The 21,756-nt window shown below is 36.0% G+C and overlaps 1 protein-coding gene across 3 annotated transcripts in view; it reads left to right on the top strand.

Annotated features, from left to right (window-relative positions):
- LOC139145435 (ubiquitin carboxyl-terminal hydrolase 32-like) overlaps positions 1-21,756 on the top strand; it is an 84,077-nt gene that overhangs the window by 6,480 nt on the left and 55,841 nt on the right. For all 3 annotated transcript variants that reach the window (XM_070716619.1, XM_070716617.1, XM_070716618.1), the window contains exon 3: positions 18,401-18,506. In XM_070716619.1, the coding sequence (XP_070572720.1) occupies positions 18,401-18,506 (106 nt within the window). The remainder of the gene's footprint in view (positions 1-18,400; positions 18,507-21,756) is intronic.

The following is a 21,756-nucleotide window of genomic DNA, read 5'->3' as shown; positions in this document are numbered from 1 at the left end:
ATAAATAATATAAGTAGTTTTAATATGAATAATAAATCAGTATCAAGAAATGTAGTGTAGCATGCCCTTGTCAGTGCAAATATCATTCTGTTCGTGGTTAATATTAAATTGTTTGTTAGCTGACTTTCAGACTTGTCTAGGTGTGGTTCCTCTGAAGGGTGAATAGAGTGACTCTTTATGGATTTAAGTTAGAGACACACGTTAGATGATACTTATTTTAAACTCACTTTTTCTCAATAAATTTCACTTTTAGACCCCACATTATATTATATTTCTGGTAGCCCTATATCTCAACATTATAAAAAATACGTTTATTTTCCGAAATCACAGTGTTTGTGACCATTTCTCTCAAAAATATGCGTTTTTGAGTTTTTTTACCTAAAAAAATTAGCTGTTACAGGACTAGGGCAACTTTAGATCTTTTAACAGAAATCAACAATTGAGTAGGCTGGAAAAAAACTGTGTCCCAGATTTTTTCTATTCCCTTTTGTTTCAGCACAATAAGGTGTGAAAGTAACAACTCTTGCTTTTTGAATAAATTACCGGGTTTCGTTCACTTCAGCAAGAATTTCTCTTGTTCTATCAATTTTACCGAAAATCTGGGACACCGTTTTTTCCCCAGACTACTCAATTGTTGATTTCTGTTAAAAGATCTCAAGTCGCCCTAGTCCTGTAACACCTAATTTTTTTTAGGTAAAAAAACTCAAAAACGCATATTTTTGAGAGAAACGGTCACAAACACTGTGATTTCGGAAAATAAACGTATTTTTCATAATGTTGAGATATAGGGCTAACAGAAAATATATAATGTGTTGGGTCCAAAAGTGAAATTTATTGAGAAAAAGTGAGTTTAAAATAAGTATCATCTAACGTGTGTCTCTACCTTAAAATTTGACGGATTACCTGTTAAGGTGAAGGAGGCTCGTGGAAGGATTTTGATTTGAAAGGGTTTAAAATTTGAGTAACAATATACATGTCATACCCGCTTGATATAAAGTGCTACAGTATAAGGGACAAAGTCAAAATAAAGTTTAATAGTACCTCAGATGGTCACATCTCTGTTTTTGAATTCAGATATTTTGTGCACTTTTTCCGAAACTACACCACTAGTGTTGGATATAACAAAAGGCCTCAAGGGAGAGGGGCTATTTAATTGGGTTCCTCAAAAACTCATGATATTTTCGTACCGGTACATGGCCAAACTGATGTCATGGTATATGTGGGTCAAAGGTCAGAGAAAGGTGTGGAAGGGTTCTGGGCCAGCTCACTCCAAGCAGGCAAAAGTATATCAAAGGTCAAGGAAATTAACGAAGAAAAAGATCAGCGAAAAATGTGATAAAGAGACAAAAAGAAACAAAAGTACTCTAAAAACGATGCTTGTTGCATTAATTATGGATTAATGACATCAATAATGCATGGAACCATTCCATCACCCATAGTAACCACATGTTGACGATGTTTTATTGTCAGCGTCATCTCATTACAATTGCCATCTAGAAACATCGTACAGATGCTACTACTACTACTACTACACACAGGAAATTGCTTGTTACGATACATGTTAATGTAAAATTCGTAATGGCAGCACATTTTCCAAAAAAAAATGCTCCATGCCCTATTCCCAAGATCATAAGAAGACCTTTGTGACCGCATCTTGCTTGCAAGATTTTGTCCCTCTACACTTATCTGCCTCCATCATGTCAGTGGAGCTCGTTGTTATTTTGTAAGATGTTGGATGCCCTCCCCTTCCTGGTGGATTAGTTATTAGGGCAGCAAATCATAAAAACCCCAGCTTTTGTCATCTGAGCATTGAATTAATTTACATATAGTTTCATAGTTTTCAGAAGATTCACTTGCGCATCTTTAAATTCACGTTTTGTTCAAGGTAAAATTCATGTGATAATTTGTGAATTGAATAAGTGTTTTTCAAATTGTATAATGCCAAGCTAGAAACTCAGAGAGTTGACAGTGTACCCTATGGAAAACACAGGTCTGCAGGTACAAACATCATATTATCTCAGAGCGGCAAAATAAAGTGGCTGATTTTTTTAAAGTGTTTTTTTTTTTTTAATTTACCCGACTACTAAGTCTTTTGAAGCTTCATAGACTTATTATCTAAATGTACTCTGTTTTTCTCTGTTGCAAAAAAATGATTGGCAGGATTCTGGATTTTGGCGTGTCATTTCATGTGGGAGTAGAGTCATATGGCAGGAGTTGACAAAGCTGTAGAAGAGACGACATTTCATATTTTATTAGTCGTTTGTGCTTTTGGCATGTCCCCGCTCCTTTACGAACATGAAAGCTCCAATAATTTTCTTTTGATTCCAGTAGTATTGTTCTGTCGGAAAATATCTCTTTAATGTGCTACTTCTAAAACCATGTCTATATGCGTCTGATTTGTTTGTACAGCCTTTATCCATGTAAAATCCTATGTTTATTGTTGACAACAGAAGCTGAGTCCAGACTAGAATTCATTTGATAACAGTGATGTTGCATAATCTGCTAAATTCACAATGTTTGCAGGGCAAATATTACTGTACATTTCTAGCTACTTTTGGGAAGAAAAAAAATCAGAGAATTTGCTTAATTTTTGAACAAATTTTATGAAAATATCACCAAAGTGACAGCATAGTTCCTGTGAGGTATATATACATATTTATGACATGTAGGCTGGCAGATGGTTTCACATTTCTACTTTCCCAGCATATGAGTGCTGTCATGGTTACACTCTAAATGGGATACCCATTGGCACCCAGGAAAAGTTCTGCAGCTCAAAAATCTGCAACGAAAAGCACTGCATAGTGTAGGCTAAATAGGTAAATCATGTGTTTCACATTCACTGATAACGATGGGCCAAAGGTTCAATCAAGAGTTGTGTCAGCTGTAGATTGAATAAAGGAACTACACTGGTGGAATTCATTTCTGTCACTTATGCTCGCAATATAAAAAAAAGGCTTCCTATGCTGGCTTCAGTTTGAGCCAAGGTAATCGCAAATCTGAATAAAGTGTACCTCAGAGATACCCCACACACGTACAGACTTTATTTTGGTTACCAGATGTAGTTTGAATGCTGTGATTGCGTGCTGTTGATGATGGTATCATATTCCAGCATAATAAAGCAGAAATAGCACAGTCCCACAATTCAAAGTAATTACTTCTGCTGTCTCTTTAATAGACATTGTTGTATTAATTCCCATATTACATTAATTATTGCCTCATTAACAAAGTGTACACCTTCCTGTAATTAATACATGTACATCAATTAGAAAATTACAACCACGCCCCTTTTACAAGGAAATGAGAATTCCTATTAATGCTCATTTAAATTTGTTTGCTATAAAAAATTGTAAGTGCTTTGCGTATATTATTGAAAAAATGTTTTAAAAAATAGTGTAAATTTTTAAAGAAATGAAACAGACAGTGTGATAGAGAAAGTAAAAAAATATCAATGATATTATCCAAATGGTGTGTATTTATGGATTTCGCTGTAATTCCTGTTATATAATTGCCAATTTGTGATGAGAATTTGACATTTTGAAATCAAAAGGTGCTCGCATCAGAAACCAGCGCAAGTAAGTCACTCACGTGATGAAAATACATAAATTTTTGTGTTCGATAGAATAAGTGGGGTGTGTACATGTGACTGTTTGAATCCCAGATGGCAGATGAACAATCTGATAAGGGGTGTGATGGAGAACTGTGACAATCCAGCTGTACGGATCAACTCTGGCCAGCTATCCGATATCATGAAGTGTAATTGTACACAGCGTCCTGTGAAATATGGCACACCTGAGTTTTGTCATCAAAAACAAGTCTTCCATCGTCTGTCCTATGTTTGATTCAATTGGCATTACGCATACGTGTACTGTCATCTGAGCGAGGATGCAATGTGCCAGGTGGCAGTCTATTCTTAACGCTCATTATTTCAATGGTACTCAGATTAATTGCACGTACCAATAAGTGGTGATGTAGTGTCTAGGTTCGTACCAAAATATCTGTCGGTGAAAAGATGCTGGAGCCTATAGTAAGTTTATACAAAACATGACAGTTTGCTATTCATGTACAGATTACCCTTTTGTACCTGCTCTTCTTATCATTATTAAAGCTACACTGTACATCTATGGTACATCTACATGTGTCAAGCATTCATAAGGAAATACAAAGTTAAAAGCCATGACCGTGAGGGCATTGTCAATGTTTTTACAGGGCATCTCGTTGTTGACCTTTTGATTTCTGTCATGTTTTATGCCACCAAGGTCGCACCCGACTGTGAAGTTTGAAGGGTTTCCACTCTGGAGTACAGAGAATCCAAGCCCCGTACATGAACTGCAGGCAGGTGTCTTCAGTGGACCGTGAGATGTAGATATGAAACTCAGCTGATTTGTTTGGCTGGAAACAATTACATTTGTGTACCATTTTATGCTGGTAGTTCTGGTCTTATTAAAGGTTTGATGTCTTTTCAATGAAGCACAACCAGTCCGGTAACCCAGTTTCCCACTAATGTTTGTCATCTATATGTTGTGAGTCATTGTAAATTAATATTGACCTCATTACTTTATGCTATGGGTATAAATTAAAATGTATTTAAAATAATTAAACTAGAACTAAATCCATACACAGATACATACATACGTACATACATACATACATACATACATACATACATACATACATACATACATACATACATACGTACACGTACATTGTACATGCACATACATACTGTACCACATGCTGTCATACGTACATACTGTCATACTTGTAATATATGTACAGTAGGGAAGCTCATCTTGTGTCCACGTATACAAATATATATACATGTTCTTGTGCTATATGTACCATACAAATTGATAGTCCAACATATATATGGACAAACCAGGAAGATACAGAAAGATCCATATACAATTTCCACGGTACAAACATATGCACAAGTATACTATATTGGGGCATACATGTATGTATACGTGTACATGTAGTATGATGTACCTGCAGTAGGTTTGCTTTTGTTGTAGTCTAGGACCTCTCCTTGGTTTTACAGTGTACGCTCTCAGTGGGAGGTTTTGGTAGGAGCATATGGTTACACTGCAACCGAAGAATGGTCCTAGACTAGTCTGATTGTAACCTCTAGTTTCACATTTGACAAATACAGAAACTGAAAGAACATGTCAAAAGTTCTGCAGGCTGAGGCAGTGCAACAGAAAGTCTACCTTGCATGGCCACAATAGCTGGTCAAACACTTCAAACCTGTTACCCTTCAAATAGATGGAATGTGACTAATGTAAAAGTGGTGTCACACCTCATCAGATTCCCTGACCCCGCCGTGTATTTATTTGTCTGTTTATCCTAGGATGTAATCTGTCACAATATTTCATCCAACAATACGAAAATGAGAAAATTCAGATTGTCATCTGTCGATATGTCTATCGCCATTTTGCTGTAGCACAGTTTGTTATTGATGTCAGGTAGTTACATTGTATCAATTCAAACGTGTACACATGCACTTATGTAGACAAGATTGTATCAGTTGAGTGATTATTTTTTTTCTTCTTTACCCCTCCCATTATCACAATGTGGTACATTCCTGATGTTTTCAACTGAGTGGTTGGTCCCATGCACAGGTAAATGGAGATGATAGGGTCTTGAAAACATGGCAACCCTTTGAGAAACCTTGAAGAGAAATTTGTCATTTCGAAGTGTGTAATTATGCAAAACATTTTTGATTGGCTATGTGGTGGCTGTCTTGAAACTATGGTTGAATAAAAAGCCCCCTAGATGATATATGGGGAAATACGCAAAAAAAATTATCACTCCGCTTAATCATTGAAAATGTAATTTTGCAGTGATAATCACTGTGTTTGTAAGTGCTTTGCGTTTCAGTAGTTTTGCTTGTAGGCTTCACAGTACAAGCACTGTACCTGTACTTGCCCAGAGATATTATACGAAATTTGTGAATTTATTAGCCGGACATTGCAACTGTGCTATGGACGGCAGTTTTACAATTGAGGCTATGAACAGACCTTTTAATGATCAATTAATTAATTATTGGTAATTGTATATATATAATATCGTTGACAGGCAACATTTCATGAATATTTCATGAATATTTCATGAATCTTGCTCTTGCATACGATTCAAGAGGAGTGCCTGCATGGTGATCTTTACAACATTGAAATTTAAATCTCAAGTTCTAATCATTCACCTCAAAAACCTTGTGTTCTTCAAACCATATTTTTTCAAGCCGCATTTGTTGTGCAGTTACCACACACAGCATGTAAGGCAGAAAAGAAAACAACTTTGTTTCTTATCCTTGCATATGTCAATCCAGACAGCCTTAGTTTATCATCTTTGACAGGATAGGATACAGTGTGCTATGCACAGCAGAAAATTTTAATTTTTTTGATCGAATGTATGCATTGTCCAGATCAGGACCGTGACTGTGAACTTACAACAGAAATGTCAGCTTGCTGTTTTAAATGTCTGTGTCATTTTAACATTCGCATGACAATGCTGAAATCGTACATGAAATTGCAACAATTATACATGGTAGGTGTGAGTTCCAAATTGGATGAGATGCTAGACTGGCAGCCACAGCGAAAACATCTTCCACGGCAGGGTCCACATACACTGTATATCAATTGTGATTTTTTTTGTTACAGTACTCTTTTGAATATGAGCTCAATCTGATACCCTTATTGTACAATTTATATAAAATGTACTCAAGGTTTGCTCTGAGGAAGTTTTTTATCATGATTGTCGCAAGTCGTGGACTCACTGAAAGTCACTGATAATTGTTGGTACTTCCAAGTAAACTTTCAAAAATTTTAGAGCAGTTGTAATCGTAATTGTAAAACGTCAAAGCCATCTACAATGTAAACAGCAAGCTGCGGTAATTTCTGCAGTACCTGTAGCTTTAACATCATCTGGCATGTCAGAATTAACCGCTGCATGTAAATGTACCTTGGTTGTTGTTGTTTCCATGTTTCAAGTATCACTGTATCATTATTGTAAAAGACCAAGGATGAGAAACAAACCTATTACTTTATTTGGCCCAATCAGGAACTCTTACCCCCAGAACAGAATTGATGGCGGCTGTACAGTGTATTTTAGTTAAATCTGTGTTAACAGGTAAAAGTCTAGCTTTCAGCCATAACATCCATTCTCTCGATTGTTGAAATGAAGTTGTCCGTACCCTATGGTTTTACAAACAGTGTGCACAGTAGCTCTGCATTATAAATTTCCCTCTAGCCATCACAAGTTTACAGTTTTGCCAGTCATAATTCACAAAAAAACTTTCCAAAAAACCTGAATTTAAGAGTTCAGATGAATGAATGTGAACTCAGTTAGGATTTGTACAAACTTATGTTTCTTTTAATGTGTTAATACTGCCCTTTCAGTTTCTGCCTGATTTCTATTCTTCTGTCGCTTTATGCTTGCTTTGAACAAGTACTTACAGGTTGAGGTAATACATACCCTGAAAATAAGGGTTTCAAACTTTTGTGTATACTTTGCTCGAGGACACTTCCTTTTTCGTAAATCTTGAAAAATCCCAAGGGTCTACTATGCAAATTTTTGTATGAAAGAGAGAAATAACAAATATACTGATGTTTTGAATGAGTACTGTATGGGGATGTGAAAAACCACAACCCATTTTCGACAGTGAGGAAAATCACCTACTTGCCTCCAAGTCAATCTTCTCTGTTGATTCAGTGTAATAGCATATTAGTGCCACTGAGAAAGCCACTGAAGTGTGTGTTGCAGACTTTCATTGGCATGGCCGGCAACAATGCAGATGTGTAACATAATTGTGTGTGTCCATCAAGCATGTGTTCATGCAATGTACGGATTCGGATTTGTTATATTGATCAGCCACAGACGTGACCACAGTGACAAATGTGTGAAACTGCACATCTAATCTTATCTTCTCTTCGAAATTTTTCAGTGTGCTTGATCAGTTCTCAAACAGTAGTTGATACCGTACTTATTTAAAACTGCAAGCAAACGCCGCATACTGTCGATTCATCAGCACACCTGTTTGAGCGTGACAAATTAATTGGTCTCCGGCTGTCTCTCAGGCAAACAATGAATATCTTGTTTGTTCTACACACCTGTTTGCTCCATACAAATTAATTGCCATCCTCCCAGACTTTGTACTTATTTTAATTTTCATGATTAATTAGCTTTAAAGTCAAGTAAATGCAAACATTTATTGCATATTCATTTTTCGATGAATGAAACACTGATGGAATATATACCTGGTCTGGTCAAAATCATTATGAGTTTATCGAGACAGATTCTGCCACAGTACTGCCTCTGAAGACTGAAATCTTCCACTGATGATGTAAGCCGTAAAATATCCAGCTATCTCTCTACATCACCAAATGGACGGACAATTTACAAAGTTGAAAGAAAATGTTCTCATTCTGTTGTTTGGTAAATTGACATGTTTCCTGAGTATTTTGCCTCTTAGTAAATTTCCAACAAAGAAAGATGGTCTTACCCTTCTGCTGGTAAATACATGTATGTGTCCCCATTGATACATAACTTTGTTTATCTCTGTATGCTTTAGTTAAGGTAATATGCACCTCGAAAGTGAAAGACTTAAACTTTTGCTCTAACTTTCCTCAAGGAATCTTTCAATCATTCTCTTTCAAAATCAAGAATAAAAATATGGGGTCACCGTGCAAATTTTGGTACTAGAGAAACAAATTACCCAAGATTTACCGGTATTAGAAATTAAAAATGGCCGCCATCCCTGTGTTAACTCAATGGAGAAAAATGAAAATTTTCGAATTTCAAAAAACTAAGCCAGTAAAAAGTTTTCTTTCACCAAGAGCTTTAAAATGAACACCCACATGTGGTATATCAGAAGAGAATTGTAAAAGTTTGAGAGTCCGAATGTCTGTCCCCGAGGTGCGTTCTACCTTAGGGTAGTGTGCACCTCGAAAGTGAAAGACTTAAACTTTTGCTCAAACTTTCCATAAGGAATGTTTCAACCATTCTCTTTCAAAATCAATGAAAATCTGTGGTCACTGTGCAAATTTTGGTACAGAAGAAACAAATAACCCAAGATTTATGGATGTTTAAAATTCAATATGGCTGCCATCACTGTGTTAATTCGATGGAGAAAAATAAAATTTTCAAATTTTGCAAAACTACGCCAGTGAAAACTTTTCTTACACCATGAGCTTTAAAAGGAACCCCCACAAGTGGTATATCAGAAAAGAATTGTAAAAGTTTGAGAGTCCGAATGTCTGTCCCCGAGGCGTGTTGTACCTTTATGTCATCTGAATATAATACTATGTGAACAGCTTATTGTACACGTACAATTTAATTTATGCAGTGTCTTTATGCAAGTAACAATTACACAAACATAAACATGTAGCGTGTTTTCACTGTATTTCACATGCTTGTCACATCCGTCAGTGTGAAGATTTATTGACTTTTTTAACTTGTTCACCCCCAATTTCCCTCTGACCAGGTCAGCAACCATAACAATGTATAACAATTCTTTTAGGCAGCAGCATTGGAGGTGTTGAGCAAAAGCAAGAATTAACATTGATATTGGCAGGATGAATGTGTGTCATCATTTTTGCGAGCTCATGGTTTTTTTATGCCTTGTGCTTTTTTCTTCCCATTTCAGTCGTCAACAAAGTCTACATTAGGAATAACTGATTTGCATGCAGCTCGAATGCTATATGTAAATTTGCTCATCCATGCGTTGTCAGGAATTTGGAGTCGGGCTATAATTAGGATGTTTGAGTCGTAGTCAGTGAAAGCTTTACACAACAGAGGTGTTGTAATAACAGTGATCATAAGTGCGAATTTGACCAAATAAATTAATACATGAGTTAATAAGTGGGCAGTGCCAGTCCAAATCTAATTACGCTCAGTCGGCTCTTCCGCACACACTGTCTGAAAACTATTGCCTTGATAAATTTTGAAGATACGATGGTTAAATGCATGTACTCCCACACTCGTTAGTTCTGTTTTGTTTCCGCCTCAAGTCAAAAACACCTGTTCTTTATCTTTTGATGTGTTTGAATGCCATTAGACAGGGTCGGAGTCAGAGAGACAGGGTTAAGCTGTTATCATATCGGTAGATGGCATGTCATGTCATTGCTACACAAAAATGTGGGTCAAAAATTTCATTTACAAAAAGAGTGATCAGCAGTCAGTAAATTATGACAGTTTAATAGTGATACTCTTCTAAATATAACAACAAAGAATTTTTTTATATGTTAGAAATGTGTTATTAAACTGACACTGTCCTAGTTGTCAGGGAATGAAATTAAATTTTTTAATGATATACAAGTACACATAGAAGTATATAAGTGCCTGTCAAGATTGAAATCAAATTGTACTCAGGAAAGAAACAGTGACGCTTGTGCTTTATTAGCTCCGCTGTCAGCGACGCGGAGCTTATCAAATAGGTTGATTATCCGTCGTCGTCCGGCGTCCGGCGTCCGTCGTCCGGCGTCGTCCGGCGTCCGTCGTCGTCCGTCAACATTGCCTTCTCCTCTGAAACCACAAGTCCAATTGCTTTGAAATTTTATATGCAGTACACTTGGGGTGACCTCACTTCAGTTTGTTCAAATTATGGTGAAATTTGCATATTTGTATTTTTGAGGCATTTTTTGGTGTTTTTGGTAAAAAAATCTTTTTCTCTGAAAACGCTAGTCCGATTGCTTTGAAATTTGATATGCAGTTTGCTTAGGGTGACTTAAATCAGATTTGTTCAAATGGTGGTGAAATTTGCATATTTGTATTTTTAAGGCAATTTTTGTCATTTTTGGTAAAAAAATCTTTAAAAATCTTCTTCTTCAAAAGTGCTGGTCAGATAGCTTTGATATTTGGTACATATGTCCCTAGGGATGATCTATTTCAGATTTGTTCAAATTGTGCAGAAATATGCAAATTTGCATTTTTAAGGCAATTTTTGCCATTTTTGGTCAAAAAATGTATTTCTCAAAAAGTACTGGTCTGATAGTTCTGAAATTTGGTATACAGGTTTCTATAGATGAACTAAGTAATATTTATTGAATTTCTGATGAAATCTGTAATATTTTGTATTTTTGGAGCAATTTTTGCCATTTTTGGTAAAAAAATGTGTATTTCCAAAACTACTCATCTGATAGCTTTGAAATTTGGTATACAGGTCTCTACAGATGAACTAAATGATATTTGTGGAAATAATGATGAAATCTGCAATTTTGTAATTTTGGGGTAATTTTTGCCATTTTTGGTCAAAAAATGTATTTCTCAAGAAGTACTGGTCTGATAGTTCTGAAATTTGGTATACAGGTTTCTATAGATGAACTAAGTAATATTTATTGAATTTCTGATGAAATCTGTAATTTTGTATTTTTGGGGCAATTTTTGCCATTTTTGGTCAAAAAATGTATTTCTAAAAAAGTACTGGTCTGATAGCTTTGAAATTTGGTATACAGGTTTCTACAGATAAGCTTAGTAATATATATTGAATTTCTGATGAAATCTGTAATTTTTTTTGGGGGGGGCAATTTTAGCCATTTTTGGTCAAAAAATGTGTATTTCCAAAACTACTTATCTGATAGCTTTGAAATTTGGTATACAGGTTTCCATAGATGAACTAAATGATATTTATTGAAATAATGATGACATCTGCAATTTTTGTAATTTTGGGGCAATTTTTGCCATTTTTGGTCAAAAAATGCGTTTCTCAAAAAGTACTGGTCTAACAGCTTTGAAATTTGGTATACAGGTTTCTATATATGAACTAAGTGTGATATTTTGAAATTATGATGAAATCTGCAATTTTTATTTTTGGGGGCAATTGTTGCCATTTTTGGTCAGAATATTTTATTGTCAAAAAACTACTCATCAGATAGCTTTGGTTGACATGTTCTTAGGGATGATCGGATGTGATATATTCAAAGTATGATGAAATCTTCAATTGTGTATTTTTGCAGCTTATTTTAGCCACTTTTTTCTGGCCACTGTATTGAGTTATCAAAGATTTCCACCTTCTTCGAATTCATCAACATGTGTCAAAAATAGTTATTCTCTAATAAACACAGCGGAGCTATATCGGCCGCTAGGTCGCTTGTATAATATTAAAGAAAAGAAATCTTGCAAGAGTTTGGCGGTTGATAGTTTTACCTGGTGCCATGTAAAATTGAAACTTCACCACATGGTTACAGTTTTTGTATTCAGGAATGCCAACAAACACCTGTGACGCAGTGAGTTCGGGGACAACATAGTTCAAGGGTCAGTAGCGGTACCTTTTTCATTATTTTTCACTTTTTTTTGTTTTTAATGTCAACTACATTTTCTTCGTCTACTCCCCAAAGCATATTGCAACACCTGCACAAACTAGCTTGTCGACACTGCGTGTATACACATGTACACTGTAATGTTTACCCTGTCTTTGTTTACATTTGAATTCTAGTCCGGACCAGAATTCACTTGTAATCTTTAACATTGTAGTCTACACATGCACAGGCTGAGCTGACAAACTGAATACTGTGTATCTCAATATGCTTTGAGGAGTAGAACAAGAAACTGTAGTTGACTTTAAAAACAAAAAAATACTGAAAAAATCATCAAAAGTTACAGCATCTAGCCCTTTCAGTGAATTGTCTATTTTTCCTTTTTTGGGGGGGGGGGGGGGGGTGTAGGTGGGGGGGTTGGAGGAAAATAGTTATAAGAATAAATCATAAAAGCATTTCAATGGAATACAAGTGTTTCACATTGTTGCCAAGTTTAATTTGAAAAGATAGTGTTACATTTTTTGGTCATGTTCAAGGATCAGATGTTCAATGGCATGACTGTTAACAATTATTCTAACAAACAACTAGGAGGGTACTCCTTATGGAAAGGTTGTACACTCATAATTGTCCACACAATAATGGCATGGCGATGCTAATTGACCCAACCGTTATAGCATGTACCAGCACCATTTTGTCCAATTTCCATTCAACACGTGTGTGTTACTAGTAATGTGGTTTGACCTCTGTACATTGACGATGCCCTGCTTTGGGGTGATGTGACCCAGATCTCACTGGGAAAAAGGCCAGCCTCTTCCAAATACACTATCCAGTATAACACTGTAGAGTAAAACAGGCATCAGAAAGCTAGGCAGAGCTGGTGGATAAATCTATCCCATGGACTAGCTTGTATATCATGTGATAGTATCTAGTTGTCGTAAATCATGATGAGAGCACATGACTCAGACTGGGCAATGAGTGAATAATAATTATATATATAATGTATTTCTGCAGGTTCAGGATCTTGTAAATCATTTCATTTCAATCATTTCCATTGATGGAAAGATGATGGACAGGGAAGACTCATAGCCTGGTCTAGAATCTAACCTGTAAATTTAAGGATCACAGAGCCTCTAATTGACTGCGTAGATTCCAGACTAAGTGTCTCATTGCAGTGAATCACTCAGTGATGAATGTGTGTGGGGGTCAACTTTCTGCACCGCATGCGTATGCTCCCAACGTGTATGAACTCAGTCAGATAGTCCAGGGTCAACGAACACACCTAATCAGTAGACCTACTTGTACAGAAACGTGAAGCTTACGGATACCCTGTATAATTGATTAAAACACAGGCACACCACAAATTAAATTCATCGTAGTGACCTCAGATCCTCATTCCTTTTCTGAAATACACAAAAGCATTTAAGTGCGAAAAATCTAACATGTATGTGTGATGTCATGGTGATTTGAACTCCCTCCCTCCCCCCCTCCCCCCCCCCGAAATACCACAAATTGCTGAAAAATGGGTTGTTGGAAGTTAAAACTGAGGGCATGTTTTCTGAATGACAGACATTTCAAAATGAAATCTGAATGGTTGTTGAGTGTCGTACATGTCATATAGGGTTTCCATGGTGTAACCAAATAGCTATAAGGCCCTATAGTTTTTAAACTTTATGCAAATTTATACATGATAATTAAGATAACATTGAACTACCCCTCCATAAAAAATAATTGCTGAGGAGCTACTAGTAATCCCCCCACAATGATTTTCATTTGTCATGCAAGTGGTCTAATTATATATCTTAACTGACAGAGGGTATTTCATCGATTAGAGTGGTTTGAGTGATTATTAATTTTATCATAAGTAGTGGTGTAATATAAAGTTTGAATGGAAGAGAATGAACTATTAAAGATTACTGAAAGAGAGAACGTACCATTACAATGTACAGTAATGGTTACGTGTACATGTGAATAAGCCGGTACAATACGGTACTTTGATATGAAATATTAACTCAGAAAAACTGGAGTATTGTACACAAAACAGCAAAAATGTATATTGATTGTCAAGCTGTTCTGTTTCACTTTCCACCATTTCACAACCAAAGAATGGAACGATCCTATCATTTTCAATGGCAAAGTTGGACCGCTGTATTGGTAAAACAGGGGGTAGCAGGGTTCAGATTGCATGGCACAATGTGTTTGATGTGAGATTGCAGCAGAAAGTGCTGTGAGAGTATTAAAAAGACACCTGTAAGGTATTATCTATGCAAAAATAGTGGTGTTTCCATGCCCAAAGGGAAATCAAAAAAGTGTGTCGTCATAGAAACAGGACATGCAAGTGACAGACAGGAAGTATAGTCGAAAAGGAAATGAATGTATCAGATCAACTCCGAAATACTATCTGAATTATAAAAGGCTTTTACTTAAATTAATCTCACCATTGTTAATTGAGTGTATGGTTTTGCCCCTTACTATAATTAAAAGCTATTTATAAAACATCAGTGGTAATCTTTGAGAATGACATTGTCATCTCTTCTGAATAATCAGTGATATTCTTTTGAGAAAGCTCTCTTTATAGATCAGTGAAAAAACAGGCATTGCAAGAGATCCAGGATTCTGATAGCAGTGGCTGCCCTGCAGATGTGCTTTCTCAGCTGTATCATTCATACCTGTTTTACTGAAAGATACCACAGTGCCCTGTGTAAGCAACCAGTGGTCTTAGGCAGATGAATAGGGCTGTGTGCAAATGATCTCATTGTTCCTTCATTAATATGCAAAAAATAAATATTTTCCTACAAATTTAGATTACAATTATGGAAATTACAGAATGCCACAAAGACAAAAATGTAATTTAATTGGCAACTTCCAATGTTATTGTTACCATTCATGAAGAACATTAGAAAAAGAAATATTCATTGCTAAAGCTACAAGCTGCAACAACAGCCATGCATGCAACACTGACAAAATTTGTCAGGATATCAAGAGCGGTATCCGATGTCATTCATGTTGAGTAGTAGTCATTAAAGGGCCAGTAATGCTAACTTTTGATGATTTCTTCATTATATTTATTTTGCATATCAATTGCAACTTTTTATTCTACTTCCAAAAGAATGTTGAAACACCCACTGTTTAGCTTGTCAACTTTAATAGCGTGTAAAATGCATTGTTATTGTTTACATTTGAATTCTAGTCCGGATCAGAAGTTGCTGTTCTACAATAACAATACAGTGCGCACAGGTATGGGCGGAGTTGACAAGCTGAATGCTTTGAATATCAACATTCATTGGGGAGTGGAACAAGGAATTATGGTTCACATGAAAAACAAAAATGGTAGAAAAATTATCCAAAGTCAGCATTACTGGCCCTTTAACAAACCAGATACCATGAATAGCCCTACATTGTATGTAGGAAATTTTAACATGCAGCTTAATGCGGAAAGGCCCAAAAAATTATATTTGCGAGTGAGCATTATGGTGAAGCTGTACATCAGAGTGTGTTCTGAGATCTGTGATCAGTCTTGAGGACAAGTAATATTATCCCTGTGAAAAATTGTTGAGAATGGGTTACACTGTTGTTGTGCTGATCCCTAACTTGTAAGATCAGAAGATTTTAAAACCCTTTGAGTGCCAGAGTCAATTTTTGTCACCTTTATATTAAAAACATACCACTTTCAATTTTTTTTCAGATTTTTGCCAAGATTTTGATAAAAAACTGTAGCCAATGAAATGTGATGTCCATTTTGTGCAAAATTATCAAATTACAGAATAATTCATAAAAATCAGTAAAATATCGCTGTATTATAAATAATAAAAATTATGGTGGGAAAAATTACAGCACCCAAAGGGTTAAATGACTTTTAAGCCACATCAATTCTTATGGGAATATCTTTGAAGGTCCTGTTATATTACCAGTAATACTCATTAACAACAATGCGCCATGAGTCATATAGATAATGTCATTATATTTTACTGCTTTTAATAGTTAGTGATGGCATTTTCTTTGATGTGGTTGTCATAGGAAAACTGAAGCCAGTATTACATGAAGTCTTTGACAGTTTACGGCAAGTGAAACTTAAATGTTTGAATTTCAGAAAGACCCAATGTGCTTTTTCTCAGGGAGCAATGATATTGATAGTATTCCTTTAAAAAATTGCTGCCATACATCTCGTGGAGTTGCAATTTCTTGTGAGTCATGGTTGAAAATGGGGCGACAAGACCCCTGGAGAAGCTGTGCCCCAGTAGCTTATTAAGATATTTTCAATTTTTTAATACGTAAATGTGACCATATTTTTATTGTCAATAATACATAATGGGCATCAAGACACGAGAGAACACAGTGGCTAGTTTCTCAAAGGTGTCAGGGGAATGAAGGTAAACACTGAAAGCATGTATGATTTATCTCAGCCTTGTAGATGTACCGAGTGTGTGGGCGCTAACATTAATCAGGCAGCTATAATATCTTCAGAAAAGCTATGCTTTGCAGAGTAGTTGCCCAGTTTGCCCCGCGGTGCCATGGTTTGGCCATCACTGGTCTTGCAGAAACTACCTGACGACAATAGACCCCAGTGGTAGTAACAAGCAGCAGTACTTCATTGTTACCACAATGTCGTGATGACATTCCATACTATGGATACTAGAATCAGCCTTTATTGACCTTTGCACTCTACCAACCTATGTGACGGGAGTCCACAGTTCTGTGCTGTATCGTGTGGGTGTAGTGCAACCTTTTTTCCTTCCACGCACATGCATTTCACTTCTTGGTTTCGAGGTAAATGTGTTGAGTGATGAGACAGATGAAAGTCACAAACAAACACTCTTTTCTTCCTCCATAGTGGTGATGGAAAGCTGGCATTAATTGTTTGTCAGATATCTCAAGTAAAAATTCATAGCGAAAATCCCTTTACTAAAAGTACATATAGGTCTGTCGATACCATATACTCCAAGCTTATAAGACACAACCAATTTCAGTGACGCAAAAAGGTAATTAAAACAAATTGTGACAAAAACAATTAAGAATAAGTTCTTTTTTGGTGCCAAAAGCAATATGGTGTGTGTTGATTTATCATGATGTGAAATATTGATACAAAATAGCTTTTGTGTAATAAAAAGCTGACTCAGAAATTTTCATGAATTTATGATGCCCTACACTCCGTTACATCCATGTACAGTACAGTATATAATGACTATATAGCAGATATATTCTATTATACAGTAGTGTATATATGTATATACCTGTAATGATTTTGTAGCACGTACATGGATGACACTGCATACTCTGTTAGGTATGTCTATGATAACCATGTAGCTGGGTTCTTTGTGTTCACAACACTGAAAGGGCAGTGGCCTATACAATATTTGCTATCATGCAAATGTGATGCTGTATGTTCAGAAATTTCCGGGAAGTCCTCCACGTAGAACTTCTTAATCTTTCTTTGAATCCATATGTAGAAAGAAATTCAATAAGTGAATAAGAATTCAGTGTCCTTGACACAAATACAAGGAAATAAAACTGCAGAAATATTAATATAATTTTCATCACCTCAGCTCAACATAACACTTTCTATATGCATTTGTACTTGAATAATATGTTCATGGTCAAGGTGAATTTTGTACATACATGTACCTTTATCTGAGACATCTTCAAAGATAATTCAAATTCAAGGTCAAGATATGGGAATTATATAATCAGTGTACATAGTTCGATATTAGAAATGTAGACACCAACACTTAAACTTCTGATGACAATTGATGTACCAGTAGCTCAAACGGGAAACGCCGTTAGATAGTTTTAGATGCTATTCACTGAAAATAGCCCAGGGCTTTTGTGTACTTTCAACAAAATATCAACAAACGGAGAGATGAATCTTAACCTCCATGTTTTCAGAATCCTGTTCTGAAACCTGTGATGTACTGGGGAAATACACTTTTAGGTTAAAAGGTTAAACACTCACTGTGTTACTGTACTACACTAGCAATTGAGTTCCTGTTTGTAATAAAGTCCTTATTGTCAAAAGGAGGAAGGAAGAAACCAAAAAACATGTCATATATGAAATAGATTATTGATTGCATGTCAAGAGAACACTTCATGGAAGACTGGAAAACTTGTCTGTCATGCGTAGGTTTAACCCTGTTTATTTTTCACTTTCTCAATTTTAGCATATATACTCCGCCTTTGGAGGCAATACAAAGGGACTGAACTTCAAAGATTTATTCTGTGGACTGGTCTTGCTAACAAGAGGCAAGAGAGAAGAGAAGATTAAATGTAAGTAATTTTATTCAAAATGGATATGATAATTATCGACGGGACATTTACAATTCACAAACTTATATATTTAATGTACAAATTCTCATCATTTATCTGAAAACTCCCAATGTCCGCAACTTTGGTGTTTTTTTCCAGTATTTTTGTTTTGTCTATGGTGTACAGCTTCTTGTTCCCATTGTCAATGCAACCGGAATGTGTGCAGTCTCCAAATATTATTGTTGAAAACTGAATTGTTTTCTGGACTAAAATCCACTTGTCACCAATAAATGTGAATGCTACTCCCGACTAGAATTCAGTGTTACTATTTATTACAACTCAACTCACATATTGTCCAGTTATTGTTGTTGGCTAAGCCTCACACACATGATATGGAAGTTCATGGGCACCATGCCTTTGGCGGCAATAAATTGTGACTTTGCTCTTGTCGTCATCCATTATGATTTAAATATCATTAACATTGGACAATACTGGCATACAGACAGTGTGGACAAGTTGAACATCAATCATTTCAACATGAGTGTTTGAGTAGGACAAGAAACTATATTTACAAATGAAACAAAAAATTATGGTATTTACATCAAAAGTTCTAGCTAACAGAGCTGGACTTAGGAATAATCCTAGCTCAGCCACGGAGAAAATTGTATACCCGGATTACCAGTACATACATGTACTTTGAGGTTGTTTGTACCCACGCAAGAGATTTTCCAAAATGCACACTTGTCCATGAAAGCTACATAAACCTCAAATCTTGTACCATGCTAAAACTTGACTGAAATTGAAAAGGAATCTTGATGCCATTTGACATATAGTGGACGCTACTTATATGTAAACTTCTGAGCAACACGGTGGTGTGATTGAGAAATTATACGTTAATTTGTGCGGAAAATAATCGACGAAATGAACCTGCAAATGTTAAGAGTAAAACTACTTCCCAAGTACATACTAGCATGTTCATGTAGGCGGGATGTGTCCATGATATTTTGAAAATTGTAAAACAGGAAAACAATCCCAGATTTGCTCACAGCGTTTGAACACAGCAGTCACCCAGACAAATCAGCCAAAATGGAGGGAAATTGCAAGTGGGCATTTCATTACCCCCAGTCCTGAATCTCTGTTCACTTCGCAATCTGGCATGAGTATCTATAAAACTTAATTCTGCATGTGACATTTCCGGGCAGATAATTCCAGTCTGCAAGGTCGCACATTCAATGCTGTCAGTAATTCTTTGGTGTCTTCACAAGGCGACGAGAAAGTTGACGAGAATAAAAAAGTATTGACATGCATAGCCACTATTGCTCATGTACAGTGAATTAACACAGTGACGAACCATCCAGACGTTATTGCAGATTCCACTGGAGGAAAGTGAGACAGTTGATGGAAATAGAAAAGAGAGTGATGTTTTCACAGTCAGTGCATTGAATTACCGTAGAACGTACCTAAAGTGTACATGTATTGTACCTACAGTGTACATGTACTATACCTACATGTACAGTGTACATGTACTGTACCTAAAGTGTACATGTACTGTACCTATAGTGTGCATGTATTGTACCTACAGTGTACATGTACTGTACCTACATGTACAGTGTACTTGTACTGTACCTAAAGTGTACATGTATTACACTTATTGTCAACTACAAAATTATGAAAAGTTAAAAAAGCTGCATTTACAATGTATTGCTCTTGTGAACTCAGTCTCTGCTTTGATTTTGGTTTGTATGGATGTTATCAGATGTCATCAGAAACAGCTTCGCATATTGCAATTTTGCCAGACATCAACCCTTGTATTCAAAAATCCTAAGTACTCATGGAGTAAGCATTAATGGTGATGAGACTTAAGCGTAACCCTCCCCTAAAGATTAGAGAACATAAGAGATGCACAATTAGTCATAAAAAGCAGCTTGTCATCAGAGAAGTCATTTTGACCAAACTTGTCAGCTGAATTTTTGCATATGCCATAAAAATTCTAAAGCATTTCAATACAGTTGCCATGTGTGGGCGTGATTTACACGGTAGGCTTTAGGCAATTCTCTGTATGGATATTTTGTAATCCTCACTATTTCAGAAACCGATATTCAATAGGACTGTTTCTGCCAGCTGTACCTGACTCAGAGATCATTTTCCAAGCTGTATTGATGTATATTTGAGTGGGTTTCAATCGCAAAATGTCTTTCCTGCAGCAGTTGTAAAAATTCTAGTGCGGGCGTAATGGATTGGTGAAACGTGCAAATCTGCATATAATCGTCATAGATGTAACAGAGTTCTCATAATCCTAAAATTTCACACTGCCAGCTTCCGTGAAGGAAATGTTTATATACTGTTGCGTAGTTACGACCCCAGCTAATAAATTCTCCAAAACAAACACTTCCACTACAAAGTATGATGACAATTTATTCATTTTAGTAGGCCCCTTTTATGGGATTAAAGAAATTTATGAACATGAAGAGAGAACATTTTACTTCTGCCATTCAATTTTCCTGCACCATAATACAGAAAAACTCCACCACATCTCATCAAATATGATATATTTCACCACGTGTCCAATGCAAATACGGTCACTGTACCACTCTATGGTGACCTTTGACCCCCTGTGAACAGGATCTGTAGTTAATTTCCTGGTTCCCACCTTTCAGTTTGCAATGAGTACATTGTGGAATATTTAAAATGGCAGATGGAAAAGTAGCTGTAAAGTCTGTTGTTATATATTAATATTGTAATTTTTCCATCAATGTTTGAAAACCAAAGAGATACTTGAAATAAAGATTACAACATCGTTTATGATCGATGCATGCCCTTTGAAAACTGTCTGATACATTTGTATCGTGCAAACACTAGAGACGTTTGGCTTTTAGCTATGTTTTTTTAATCAAACAGCAGCTATATTATGCATGATATTCTTTCAATGTTTCTATGAATCAGGTCTTTTATCCGGCACGTAACCTTCAAGGCATATATTGAAATACCCATTATTTTCATTTTGTCAACAAACCTGTAAATATTCATTTGTATTTGCACAGTTGCATCCTGGGCATATTGATATCCAATGGAAGCTCATGAACTGTAGTAGTTTGCACATAATACACACAGAGCATTCAAACACTCTGGGCAAAGAATTGTGTTTTCAATTTAAGTGGGTCTTCGCAGTGTTAATGTGGTGTCACATGATGCAAGGCTGATGTTAAAACGTCTGCCTCTGTAGGCTGTGATTTGAACGTGTTCCTTTTACTGCTGTACTGCACTCATTATG

This window comes from Ptychodera flava, chromosome 12 (assembly GCF_041260155.1).
Source record: "Ptychodera flava strain L36383 chromosome 12, AS_Pfla_20210202, whole genome shotgun sequence".
NCBI classification, from domain to species: Eukaryota; Metazoa; Hemichordata; class Enteropneusta; family Ptychoderidae; genus Ptychodera; species Ptychodera flava.
The sequence above is the reverse complement of the archived record's forward strand: the minus strand, read 5'-3'. Positions and strand labels throughout refer to the sequence as shown.